Source organism: Rhyacophila brunnea, unplaced genomic scaffold, assembly GCF_057557595.1.
Source record: "Rhyacophila brunnea isolate RB1 unplaced genomic scaffold, BYU_Rbru_1.0 scaffold_11, whole genome shotgun sequence".
Classification (NCBI taxonomy): Eukaryota; Metazoa; Arthropoda; class Insecta; order Trichoptera; family Rhyacophilidae; genus Rhyacophila; species Rhyacophila brunnea.
Window position 1 is genome coordinate 9,040,790 of NW_028232763.1, and position 12,171 is coordinate 9,052,960.

Below are 12,171 nucleotides of genomic sequence, written 5' to 3' on the forward strand. Positions count from 1 at the left end.
ATGTTATTGGATCATCAAGATACGATCTTATCAATGACAACTTTGTTTTTGGGCGTGTTGTTTCTTCTTCCTCGCTATCATCACTTCCATCTCGAATTCGAGTGCAAAATGTATGACGTGATTATCATGCAAAGAACATTGTTTACAAAGCAGTGACAATTTAATACCTCTATGGCAGTGACACTTGAATTTAAACATGTATAACATTAGCAGGATGTTTTTAACAATTTCCATATTTGACAGGATATTTTGTTCGTTATATCAAAGTCCGTTATATCGAGTTTATACTGTATTCAATTTTGTAAGCGAACATTTTCTTTAATAAAACATTACATTCAACAACTATTCTATTCATATTCTTTTCAGCATTACTGAGGACGATGGTCACTGATATCATAAGCGTTGCAAACAATCTCCTTACTGATGAAACAATTACAAGTTGATCTGTTTACTTCAATCATTGTCAATTCGGACGTCTGTTTTGTGATAACGCTTCGTCTGAAAGCCGCAAGAGTTCAAGGCCTCGTGAGGAGAAACAACGCGTTGAAGATTTGGTACTTACTGGCGGAGGATGGCCCGCATTCTATGGACTGCTATGCATATGCATGTCTCTGTTAAAGAATTTCTCAAGTCTATCAGCAAGAAACACAATATTCTTTAATTCTTTGGCTACAATAGTGTAGCCGCTACATGATGTTTAGATTGATTTATAAGCGACGCATTAACCCTAACAGCCTGGGGAATAGTAAGTTTAGTTGAACGTTGTTTAAATACTTACTTTGAATATTATGTCATATTTAGCATGAGTTGATGATCCTTGTATGTACAAATATTTTTTTATAATTCTATTAACACATTGCTCACATACCAACCATCTACCAAATGACAATATTGCAAAGTGTAACTTCCATTATCACGAAAAGTAAATCGACGACATTCACTTCTTTTACATTTTTATTTGAATACCGTCTATAATTTTCAAATAGTAGTTTACATCCTTGTACTTAAGTATACTTATATTTTTTATAATTATATTTTAACACACTGCTCACATACACACCACCTTCCAAATTACAATATCTAATGTAATATGAAGGTTACATTATCTCAAAAAATAAATCGATGATATTTTTTTTACATTATTTTCTATTTGAACATTGTAAATGCTTTCTAGTTAATGGTTTCAGATCGACATTACTAAAAAAGTTATGTGGAAGTGTATACAGACCCCATGTTTACAGTACCAGTATTGTCAGAGCATTACTACATATGTACCAAATTTCAAGTCTCTAAAAAATTGCGCGTGACAGCAAAACGTTGCTCTCTTAAAATCTTAGCTTATCTTTTTTATATTATAAAGTAGATATATATTATGTTATTTTCAGTAAAAACTCTACTTTCATATTACATAATATCATGTTTTGGAAGTCTTCAACTTATAATTTGTAATGTCCGCTTTAAATTATTACTACTGATAAAAATGTGTTGCACCGCTGGTCTAGTGTGAGGTTTTTTGATGTTGATACTCCTTTGTTTATGTATTTATTATTCAGTAGTAGATAGAGTTTTCAATTTATTATCACCTGTGATGTCATTAATTTATTAATAGCAGCGTCTTGGTAAGTAATTACTTAGACGGAGTTCATATAAATCAAAATTATATTAAGCACACTAAAAAAGGTGAAAAATACAAGTTTTAAATATAAACATTAATTTATTTATTAATACAATGACATGGCATTTTATAATACATTACTAACAAAATTAAGTAGATGTAGAAAGAGTTATACACATAATACTTGTATTATTATATTATATAGATTAACCTAATGAGAATATTTCACAATGGATTATTAAAAAATATCACAGCACACATAATTTGCTTTGAATGAAAAGATGATTTTGACAAACAACTAATTCTCGAAAAAACTGTAAATGTAACTCCAAATTGTCATCTTCATGTTATGTTTTATTGAAGAACGAATACGGATTTTGAATAAGTAAATAATTGAATAATTTTATATTCTTGATTCACTTTACAAAAAAAAACCACTAATAACAATAAAATGTGTTAGTCAATATCTTATTGGTTTCGTTATTATTATACTGATGGGGTTAATTATAAAATTAGATATAAATACCAAAGAATGCATGAGCTTATTATAAAGAGAAAAGTGACACATAGAATCTCATGTACAATTATTTAAGAAGATATGACTTTTACGTTTATATTATAACAAAAAACGTAATAATTAAGTGTAGGTTCTTTTTAGACTTATATTATAAGATTGTGTTTATTTGGTCATCCTAAAGCTTTAACTGAAGTCAGCACTTGTACCGCTGGAGCTGCTTTGATGAGACCGTCTCGAATATTCTGGCCTAATCTCTCCTGTAAATAAAAAAAACATATTAGACAAACGTAGTATTTGAAAAAAATGTACAATATACTGGAAACATTATAATTTATATAGATATCTAAGAAGTGTCCTATATGACAACGCCCAAGGTGGCCGAGCGGTAACGTGCAGCCTATAATTTTGTGGGTACAGAATCTAGCAAAAAAAACAGTTTTTATTTTTCATTGTGTATTTGAACCCATAGGATGAGCCGAATAGATCGAGCATGTGGCTAACATTAAATTCTCGTAAAAATAAAAATCTGTTAACACAACCTACACCTGTAAATGCCTATAATAATATGATCTTCTTAAGATCGAAAAATTTGATATTAAATTAATTTTAATTTGCCTATTATAATCAATATAATTAACAGGCACCCAATTGAATTTAATAATATACCATTTACAAACTGTAAAGGATAGGATAATATTACACAAATTATATATTTTCAAAATATATTATGTTATCTTAGTTTCATGAATAGAATTTTTTTTTATATCATATTATATTAATAATATAAATGTATAATCAAATGTGAAATAAAAAAATGAAGAACCTTTAATTAAATCAAAAGTTTCAAATATAAATATAAATATTAAAATTATAATTTAAAACGAAGTAAATGTAAATACCTATACCTATTTAATTATTGATTATTAGGTAAAGGAAACTTACCAACTTCTTGAAACCCTTCCATTTGGGCTCTGGAACAGGTGAGGATACTGATACTTGGTTTGTAATCACCATAGCGATAACGAGGATTGTCAAAAACTTTGTTGAAAAATGCATTTTTCAGTACTTATTGATATTTGTATCAAACTTGATAGTAATGTTTAAGTTTAAGCTAACTGAAGCTTTGATTCACAGTGTTTGAATGCTCTCTCAATAACTCCGTCGTCTTATCTTATATATTCAAAGCTAACATGAATAATAATATGCTGTTTGTCTGCCGTATTAGTAGGGAATCTCCCGAGTACCAGACTGTTTGGAAAGCGACTTCTGTTTTCAATACGCGAACGTCGTATAATTTTATTCAGTGTATTATTATATTATGACCCATTCATTTTTCATAAACACAGTTACCACGTATTAATCACCTACAGGTGTATTCTGTAAGGAAGTGATGTACAAATTGTGACTCGCCATGTCATTCATTACGGGTCACATACAGAAGCAATGTTTTGACTTGTTTTGATGACTGATGATGATATAAAATTAGTGGTAAGATTAGGACTAGCCCCAAAAGGGTTTTATTTTTAGCCATATCCGATCGTCAGAAGATCATATGGACCTCCACAGGGCGGTGGTTGCATTAACAGGTTTTTGTTTTTACTAGAAATGGATGTTAACTACTTTGTTCAACCTATTAGGCCCATTCTCTGAATTCAAACATACACTGAAAACAACATGTGATTTTTTTGCCAGACTCAAATTTAGAACCCGGGACCCATAATATTACAGACATAGATTATCTGCTAGGTCATCGTGGGCGTTTATAGCACTAAAAAGACGGCGAAAAAAATAGGACTCTAAATTAAAAATTAAGTCAAAACAAAGTAAATATTTATAATATGTGAGGGATCTTTACGCGTATCGCCAATAATTATCAATGTTTAGGAATTTGAGAAAGTTTAATTTTATTTTAATATTTGGTATCATTTTTACAAAACAAAATCTGGCAATAAGTAGTATAATATAGAAGAATTACACTACGAACATTTTTTTTCATATTTTCAATAAAAATTTAAATATAAGGTAAGGGGTATCATTCGGTTTCGGACACTAGAGGGTAAATAAACTACCCATAGAATTAATACAATGCTCCAAATATAGTAATTTTTATAATACATATTATTATGTATCTTCTTTTATAATAATTTCATTGAAGCGAATTCCAATTATTAACTAAATAAAAACTCTATAACAGATGAGCAAAACAGAATGACAGTGAAATTATTTTTTTCTATAATTATCTTCTTATTTGCTTGATTTTTAGTTATATTATGATATTGAGATATTAGATACTTTATGATAATCAATACTAATTCAAAGTTAATCTTGATATTTAATAATTTGAAGTCAATAAAATACCTACATGGCGGCTAAATTTTAAATTTTCTGTAATTATCATCTATTTTAATTGATTTTTAGTTTAAACATGGTGCTGAATATTAACTTGATACTTTCCAATTTGAAGCTCATACAATAACAAGATGATGGCCAATTATCGGATTGTAATATTTCAGAATCACACAAGATGATTAGAATACTAACTTGATACCTGGAAATTTACCTGGAAATATTTACCAAAAAAAATAGACAAATATATATTCACTATGAAGAACTATATTGAGGTAATTATTTTTTTAGAGCACCTTAGCTCATATTGCTGCAAGTGCATTATTTTTGTGGAATCGAGATTAAAGTCTACTAAATCTGGAAAAATAATTTAGTTTATAATCCGTGCAAGTTTTATTGACATTGGTCTCGAAGTTTTTGCGTTATAATTAAATAGACAGTCAGATAGATACTCCAATTTTATTATTACTTACCTAAGTTGTTGTATGGATTTTACACCTTAGTACAAAGGTGGCGAATCTTTTTAGATTAAGCGCAAAACAAACATATTTGTAACGATGGGTGACGTGTCAACGTCCTTTTTGAGAGAAGAGGCTGGTTTTTTAGAGATTTTACGTACAAAAAATCCCATCAAAATTGAAGACAACTGTCATTCAAAATCAAAGTCGACTTGTTTTTGTTTTTTATGTCTCTTAATTTAATTAATATATTTTAATTCTGTATTATGAAGGGCAGTCTCAAATTTTAAGGTGATGTCCTATAACTTTATTCCATTTTCAAAAATCCACTTTTGTTCTTCTATTTAACTTTTTGTTATTGATATTTGTTGATGATTGATTATTGATAATTACTTTAAGAACTCATGAAGAAGTGTAGTGGGTTTTCAACACCACCAAAAAACATAAAATATAATATTTAAAATAATATAAAATATAATATAAAATTTTCTTGAAAAGACGTATGTTTTTGAGATAATTGTGTGTGTATATTATTCAATGTATGAAGAATGTTATATATTTTTATGAATATAGGTACCTTATTTAAACATCAAAATATTCTAAATTTTAATATCATTATGCTATAAATGTTTCAAATAATAACTGTCAATTAATAGTGGAAATTAAATAAAACGAAATATTTAGCACTAATTGCTTTTTTTTAAAATATTCTTCAGGAACGGCTTCGTCCGCTACAGAGGGATATTGTCAATACCATTTCATCGAGTTTTAAAACTGTATTTTAGCTTAAATCGAAGCTAATGTGGTACCTAACATTTTGTAATAATTGCAAGAAATTTTAAAAATAGTATGTTTACTCGGTTTAATGTGACAAGACATTAATACGATTTGGTGATTTTTTGTTATCTATTCTCTCCGGAGATAGATATCAAAATACAAAACTGGGACATATTTAACAATGGGAAATATATATAAAAAGTCAGATTTTAAATAGCAATCATTAATTTATTTATTTATTAAATGTGACATAGATTTTTTAAATAATATTTAAATAATACACCATATATACATAAATATGAGTAAGTATATATATATATATATATATTATTAGAGTAGAAATACATAAAATTAATATAATATACATCACTAATAAATCAATTTTACTAATTATCATAAAAAATATCAGTCTATCACCCCTTTTTGTTTACATAATTTGCTTCGAAAAACATGAGAGCAATTTTGACTATTAAATACTCTTATTGTTACTTCAGACTATAGTCGTAATATAGGTGGTATATATTGTCATAATACGGACACGAATAATTACTATATTATGCAAAGAATATTTTGTTACTTAGTTATATTTCACAAAATCTAAAATCTTCTCTGAAAGACTTTCGGTGCTTATACTGATTTTAATAATTCTTATTCTTCTACCAACTTCTGGTGGTGGTTGATAGAAGATAATATGTAGCTTTATCATCTGCTACCCGAAAAAGGTCGGAGGAGTTGAACTTGTCCAATTGCGTATTCCACTACTACTGGGATACGGTAAGTTTGATGCAACTCAGAACTTCTCACTACACGATGTCAACATTAGCCACACTATCAGTTCAAGGTATTTTGGGATTACTTCTAAACAACCATATTCTAAAAGCTTATTATACTAACAGAGTATATATACAAGTTCTGTAAGTATTCAGCAAACTATAAGTTTATTATAAAAAACGATTCTAGGATACTGATTCGTCTGAATCTTCTATACAATTGTATGATGAAACGTGGCTTTTAAGTTTATAAAAGAGTGTATTAATTATTATCAGGGTGGGCTCAATGATAAAAAAGCTTTGGTTTATTCTGTCATCCTAAAGCTTTAACTGAAGTCAGCACTTGTACCGCTGGAGCTGCTTTGATGAGACCATCTCGAATATTCTGTCCGAATCTCTCCTATAAATAAAAAGAAAACATATTAGGAAAATCACATCATATTAAAATAAAAGAAACAACTTTGTAATTTACAATGCTATTGTGAAATATGCCAAAGGTATTGTAAATTTAACAAAATCTCGTGTGAAAAAGTTGATAATAATTTTGATGGATTTAAAAATCAATACAACAATTTATATGGCATTCAATTCTACTTATTAGGCAAAATACGTAATTTTAAAATATAAGAAACTCCGTAATTTAAATCTGTTATTATTAAATATTGTATAAAAATACTGTAAATTTTACAGAATCCCGTTTTAAAGAGTTGACATTAATTTAAATGGTTTTAAAAATCAATATACCTAATAAAATTACAAGACACCAAATTATAGTTTATTTTACTAATGCACTATTAACAATCCATAAATTTTGCAGAATAACATTTAAAAAATATTATTACTGTGTATTCTGAATACTTATTTGTATTAAGTACCTATAATATTATTAGAATAAAGGAGTATATGGTCAAAAAACATCAAATATTTATAAATTTAAAAAAAACTGCAAATTAAATAAATTGATTCTTAATTAAATCTAGATATTTATTAGGAAGGTATTGGAAACTTATGTTTTCAAAAATGTAAATTTTATTATTCAAAATATACATAATATGAATGTAACGCATATTAGTGGCACTTACAATCTTTTTCCATCCCTTCCATTTAGGTTCTGGAACAGGCGATGATACAGATACTTGAGTCGTAATCACCATAGCGATGACGAGGATTGTCAAAAACTTAGTTGAAAAATGCATTTTGCAATATTGATATATTTATCAAACTTGATAGTAATTCTTAAGAAACTGAAGCTTTGAAACACAATGTTTGAATGATCACCCAGTAACCTGACCGTCTTATATATTGAAAACCAACGTAAATATTCCGCTATATTATGAACTGGTTATTCCCATAGCGCAAATCAAAGCTTTTTATGTATAAGTACCAACTACGTCGTGATCACACCTTTAGCCTGCCAAAGTGGTAGGGAATCACCCGAGTACCAGGCAGTTTGGAATGCGATTTTTATTTCAGTCACTCATGATTCATGATACACCAGTATAATTCATTCAGTATTTATATAAATATTTTATATGCCACCAAATCTATTTTAAGAATGGTAACAGTTATCGTGTATTAATCATAATCACAATAGATTTTACCCAACAGACAGTAGCGCACGACCAGTGACGTTCCTAGGCAAAGTGCCGTCCTTAAGGGGGGACATGCTCAGCGTAGGTCAAAATGAAGCTTTTGTTCTATTTTCAAAGACGGATCCTTGACATACCTTAAAAGTTGTAGATAATCTATTTATATAATTTTGAAGCCTTATTATCCTTTATATTTATTTTAAACATTTGATGACTGCATGAAGTATTTTTATTACATAAAAGAGTATTCTTTTAAACCACTCGCTCTAATGTTTTAGAATATAGTCATATTTCAGTACATAAATGTGCAGTGGTGTTAAGATTTTTGACATTTATTAATTTTAAACGCATTTATAAAACCATCAGTATAATTTATATCGACATTATTATAGTGAAATATTTACGATAAAAAAATATATTGATAATCTCTGTGATCCCAAATTTGACAAGAATTGGGCATTTTATTATTCAAAAAATGGGCAAATAGAAAATAAAGCTCCATTTTGACCCACACTGAGCACGTCCGCCCTTAAAGAATGTCTCCTTTCATTTTAGTCTAAAATTGTCTGAAAAATTGTTCAGTAACTACCAAATTACCTATGTTATTATATTTGGCTATTTTAAATAGACAAATACACCAAGGATATTAAAATTGTTATACACACTATCTACCGAGAATAAGAGTATTTCCATGAGACCTAATATTGTGGTTTTAGCTACGTCCAGGTCTGTGACGCTAAGTTTGAAGGGTTAAAACACATTAGAGAATTATATCTATACCCGGGAGGCATATGACATCATGTCCATTTTGACAACTTTACAGGAGAGCATAAAAACGATTTTTTTTTGGTATTTTTTTGATATGTTTTTGAAATAAAACGCATTTGTTTGTTCAATTAAATCTATGAAGATGGTAAGAAATGAAAAATTGAAAAAAAAAATTTGAAACAATTTATAATGGACATGATGTTTTGTCCCTCTAAGTAAATATACATAACATTGTGGAAATATTGGACATGATGGAGGAATTTATAATTATATATTAAACGAAATATAATTTTATTATACTTCTGAAATAATAATATGATTGACAATATTCCACCAAAACTATAAAACTATAAAAAATCTTTTTCAAATACGACACCCAGCGGGATTTGAATTTACGCTCACTGGATTCGCGGCAATGTGCTCTGTCAAGTAAGCTACCTGCGTCCCATCTAACTGGGACGAAATTAAAGTGCTTTTACAACTCTCTGAATTGTTTCACAAATTGTAGTCGGCTTTTGTATTTTAAATGAAAGTATCAATTACGTTAATGACTAACCGGTGTCAGGATCTTTCCAAACTTTAGTTATGACGTACTACGTTCAAATTATGTATATTCAATAAAGAACGTTATATTCTCAAATCTTGTGAATAAATAAAAAAAAATTAAACTATTAGCGAGTGTAAGTTAAATTTTGGCGTGAATATAACATACATAACTTGAAAACACCTCAGATTATACCCACTAGAAAGAATCATATTTGAAAACAAATATGATGCTCGACGGGATTTATGCATTAACCAATTATGCTACGAGCCTCCTATCTAATTACGACAATTTAAACTAGTAGGTCATACATGAAATTTAATGCTTATCAAATTTCACTATTATTGATTATCGGTTTTTGTGTATTAAATCTAGGAATTATAATTTAGTAGGTACCTTAATTACTAACCGATGCCAGGCTCTCAACAAATATTTTTAGTTATAACGTCAACTTGAACTTGCTAACATTTCTTAATTAGTTATGTATATTCAATATATTATGGAATGTTACATTCTCAATATCTTGCGAATTATTCGTTGAATAAAAGAAATGGTTTATTAAAAAATATAAAGTCATTAATGTCGTTTGGGTTCATAAGAAATCAACTTACGCACTTTTTAGTCATATATTTAAATATACGACTAGGTACGTATTATATTATTGTAATTAAAGTAAACTGTTTGCTAACACTATTGCTCTAAATATTAAATTATGAATTTTAGAATATAAATACTTTTACAATAATACATAATATTACTATGTGCGTACATTGATTCCATAGTAATAGACACCTAATTGAATAAATCAGAGCACAATGACTACAAGACAGGCGCGTACATAGAAAAGTGGTTTTTAGGGGTCCATTTTGAAAAAAAATGTCTAAGTATATAGTTTTGATATTGATTTTGAAGGCAAGCGGTGTTAAGAAAAGTTTCACTGACTTCCGCGTTTACTCCGTCGACTAATTATAGCTTCTTTCAACTGCAAAAACGCACTTTTCCATATACGTTCCCAATACCCGGACACTCTGAACTTTGAGTCTAGCGATAAATACCTGGCCTGCAGGTGTAACACTTACAAGTTTTGCATCCACAAGTGGTTATCGAATGTGTGTAACTTAACGGTCATTATTATTATGTCCGTTTATGTTGTCCGCGCAGGCTTGTCTTTTTTTTTAGACATGCCGTATAATAATTATTAGAACAAAGATTAGATGCCTAATATAGTTGTACCAATTCGTGAGCTTACAGGTCTTGCGTGACGTAAAATGCCGAAAATAGAGTGGCCAATCCATTGACAACGTTACTTGATAGCCAAATAATACGGGGCACGATCCTCAGCCATACGACGTAATATTCCATTCACCTAAACCAGTGGTCGGCAAACTGCGGCTCGCGAGCCACATGTGGCTCTTTGGCCCCTTGAGTGTGGCTCTACCACAAATGGTACAGACTAAAATAGTGAAAGATAGAACAGTCAAAATGTCTTCACACCACAAATTTGTACGATTTATTTCAACTACTGGTCTTAAAGAAGAACTTTTAGGATTATTGCCACTCAAAGGTCAAGCACGTGAAAAGGATAATGCTGTAATTGAGTGCATGGGAAAACATATTCCACTCGATCAAATTGTGTCAATTTCAACAGACATGGCGAAAAGTATGAATGGCGTAAAAAAGGGTGTGTTACTATTTTGAAAGAAAAAAATAATCACGAAGTCCAGAAGAAATTTGCAAAGTTATGGAATTTGTGATTAAGATTATCAACTCCCTAAAACTCTTAATTGTCGCCAATTTTAAGATTTTTTAGTTGAAATGGAGAGTGAGTATGCTGTTCAACAAGGTACATTGGTTATCAAGAGGAAACGTTTTAAAATGTTTTGCTCCCTTATTAACAGAAATCAAAGCATTTCTCCTTGAGAAGAGTGTTCACTATCCAGAAATAACGGACGATCAGTTGACCCAAAAAAAATGTTTCATGGTAGACGTTACGTCTCACCTAACTCAGCTTAATCGTAAACTGAGGGGGAAAGGAACCTGACTTTTCAAGTAAATGGATATTAAATGTTTGTCATGATTTAATAATTGTATGGATACATTACTAACAATTTAATTTTTATCAATAAATACGATCATTATTAAGTATGATATCAAGTTTTATTCAGTGTATTTATAGTTTAATTAGATTTAAAACTTTAAAGTTTATTAAATTACTAAACAGTGTACCTACATATTTATACTTTATGTTTATTAAATTTGTCTCTCAAAAGAAATCTTAATCGTTGTACTGTTGATATTTGGCTATTTTGACTAATGAGTTTGCCGACCACTGACCTAAACCTAAATATTTTGTATTTTTTCTGTTTCTTAAGTTCGCATCTGCTATAAGATCACTTTTGATTATTTAAACGAATCTGACTTCACAGTAAATAATATTATCCATTGCAAAAACATAATATTTATTATTGTAAAAATAAAGTTTAATTTTTACTACTAACGATTGTAAAAAATCAAAATAAAATATATTAATTTAGATATACCTACCTTATAATCTCAGTTATTTATTTTATGCTAGCATGACTAGGTATATTATAATTTGTTTCATATACATTTTGGTTATAGCTTCAAATTAAAAAATCTACGTTGCTATACTCGTCATTTATAACTTATAACTTATTGCCAGATTTTGTATATATGTCAATTTTAATTTTGGTATCTACGTTATTTGTTACGTTACCATGGCAATAAACTAATAACAAATAGAAGTGTCAACTTTTGTGATTTCCT

The 12,171-nt window shown here is 29.0% G+C and overlaps 1 protein-coding gene and 1 long non-coding RNA gene across 2 annotated transcripts; both read right to left on the reverse strand.

Moving 5' to 3' along the window:
- Positions 1–1,830: 1,830 nt before the first annotated feature.
- LOC147078341 (cecropin-A-like) lies at positions 1,831–3,268 on the reverse strand. The gene is made up of 2 exons (XM_085960547.1): positions 3,075–3,268; positions 1,831–2,389 (listed from the first exon to the last, which is right to left on the reverse strand). Exons 1-2 carry the CDS (start codon positions 3,186–3,188, stop codon positions 2,303–2,305), a joined length of 201 nt encoding a protein of 66 aa, XP_085816673.1. The 5' UTR covers positions 3,189–3,268; the 3' UTR covers positions 1,831–2,302.
- Positions 3,269–5,920: 2,652 nt separating this feature from the next.
- Positions 5,921–7,804, reverse strand: LOC147078342 (uncharacterized). Its single transcript, XR_015072212.1, has 2 exons — positions 7,566–7,804; positions 5,921–6,883 (listed from the first exon to the last, which is right to left on the reverse strand). It is a non-coding gene; the product is annotated as an uncharacterized LOC147078342 (long non-coding RNA).
- Between the last annotated feature and the right edge of the window lie 4,367 nt (positions 7,805–12,171).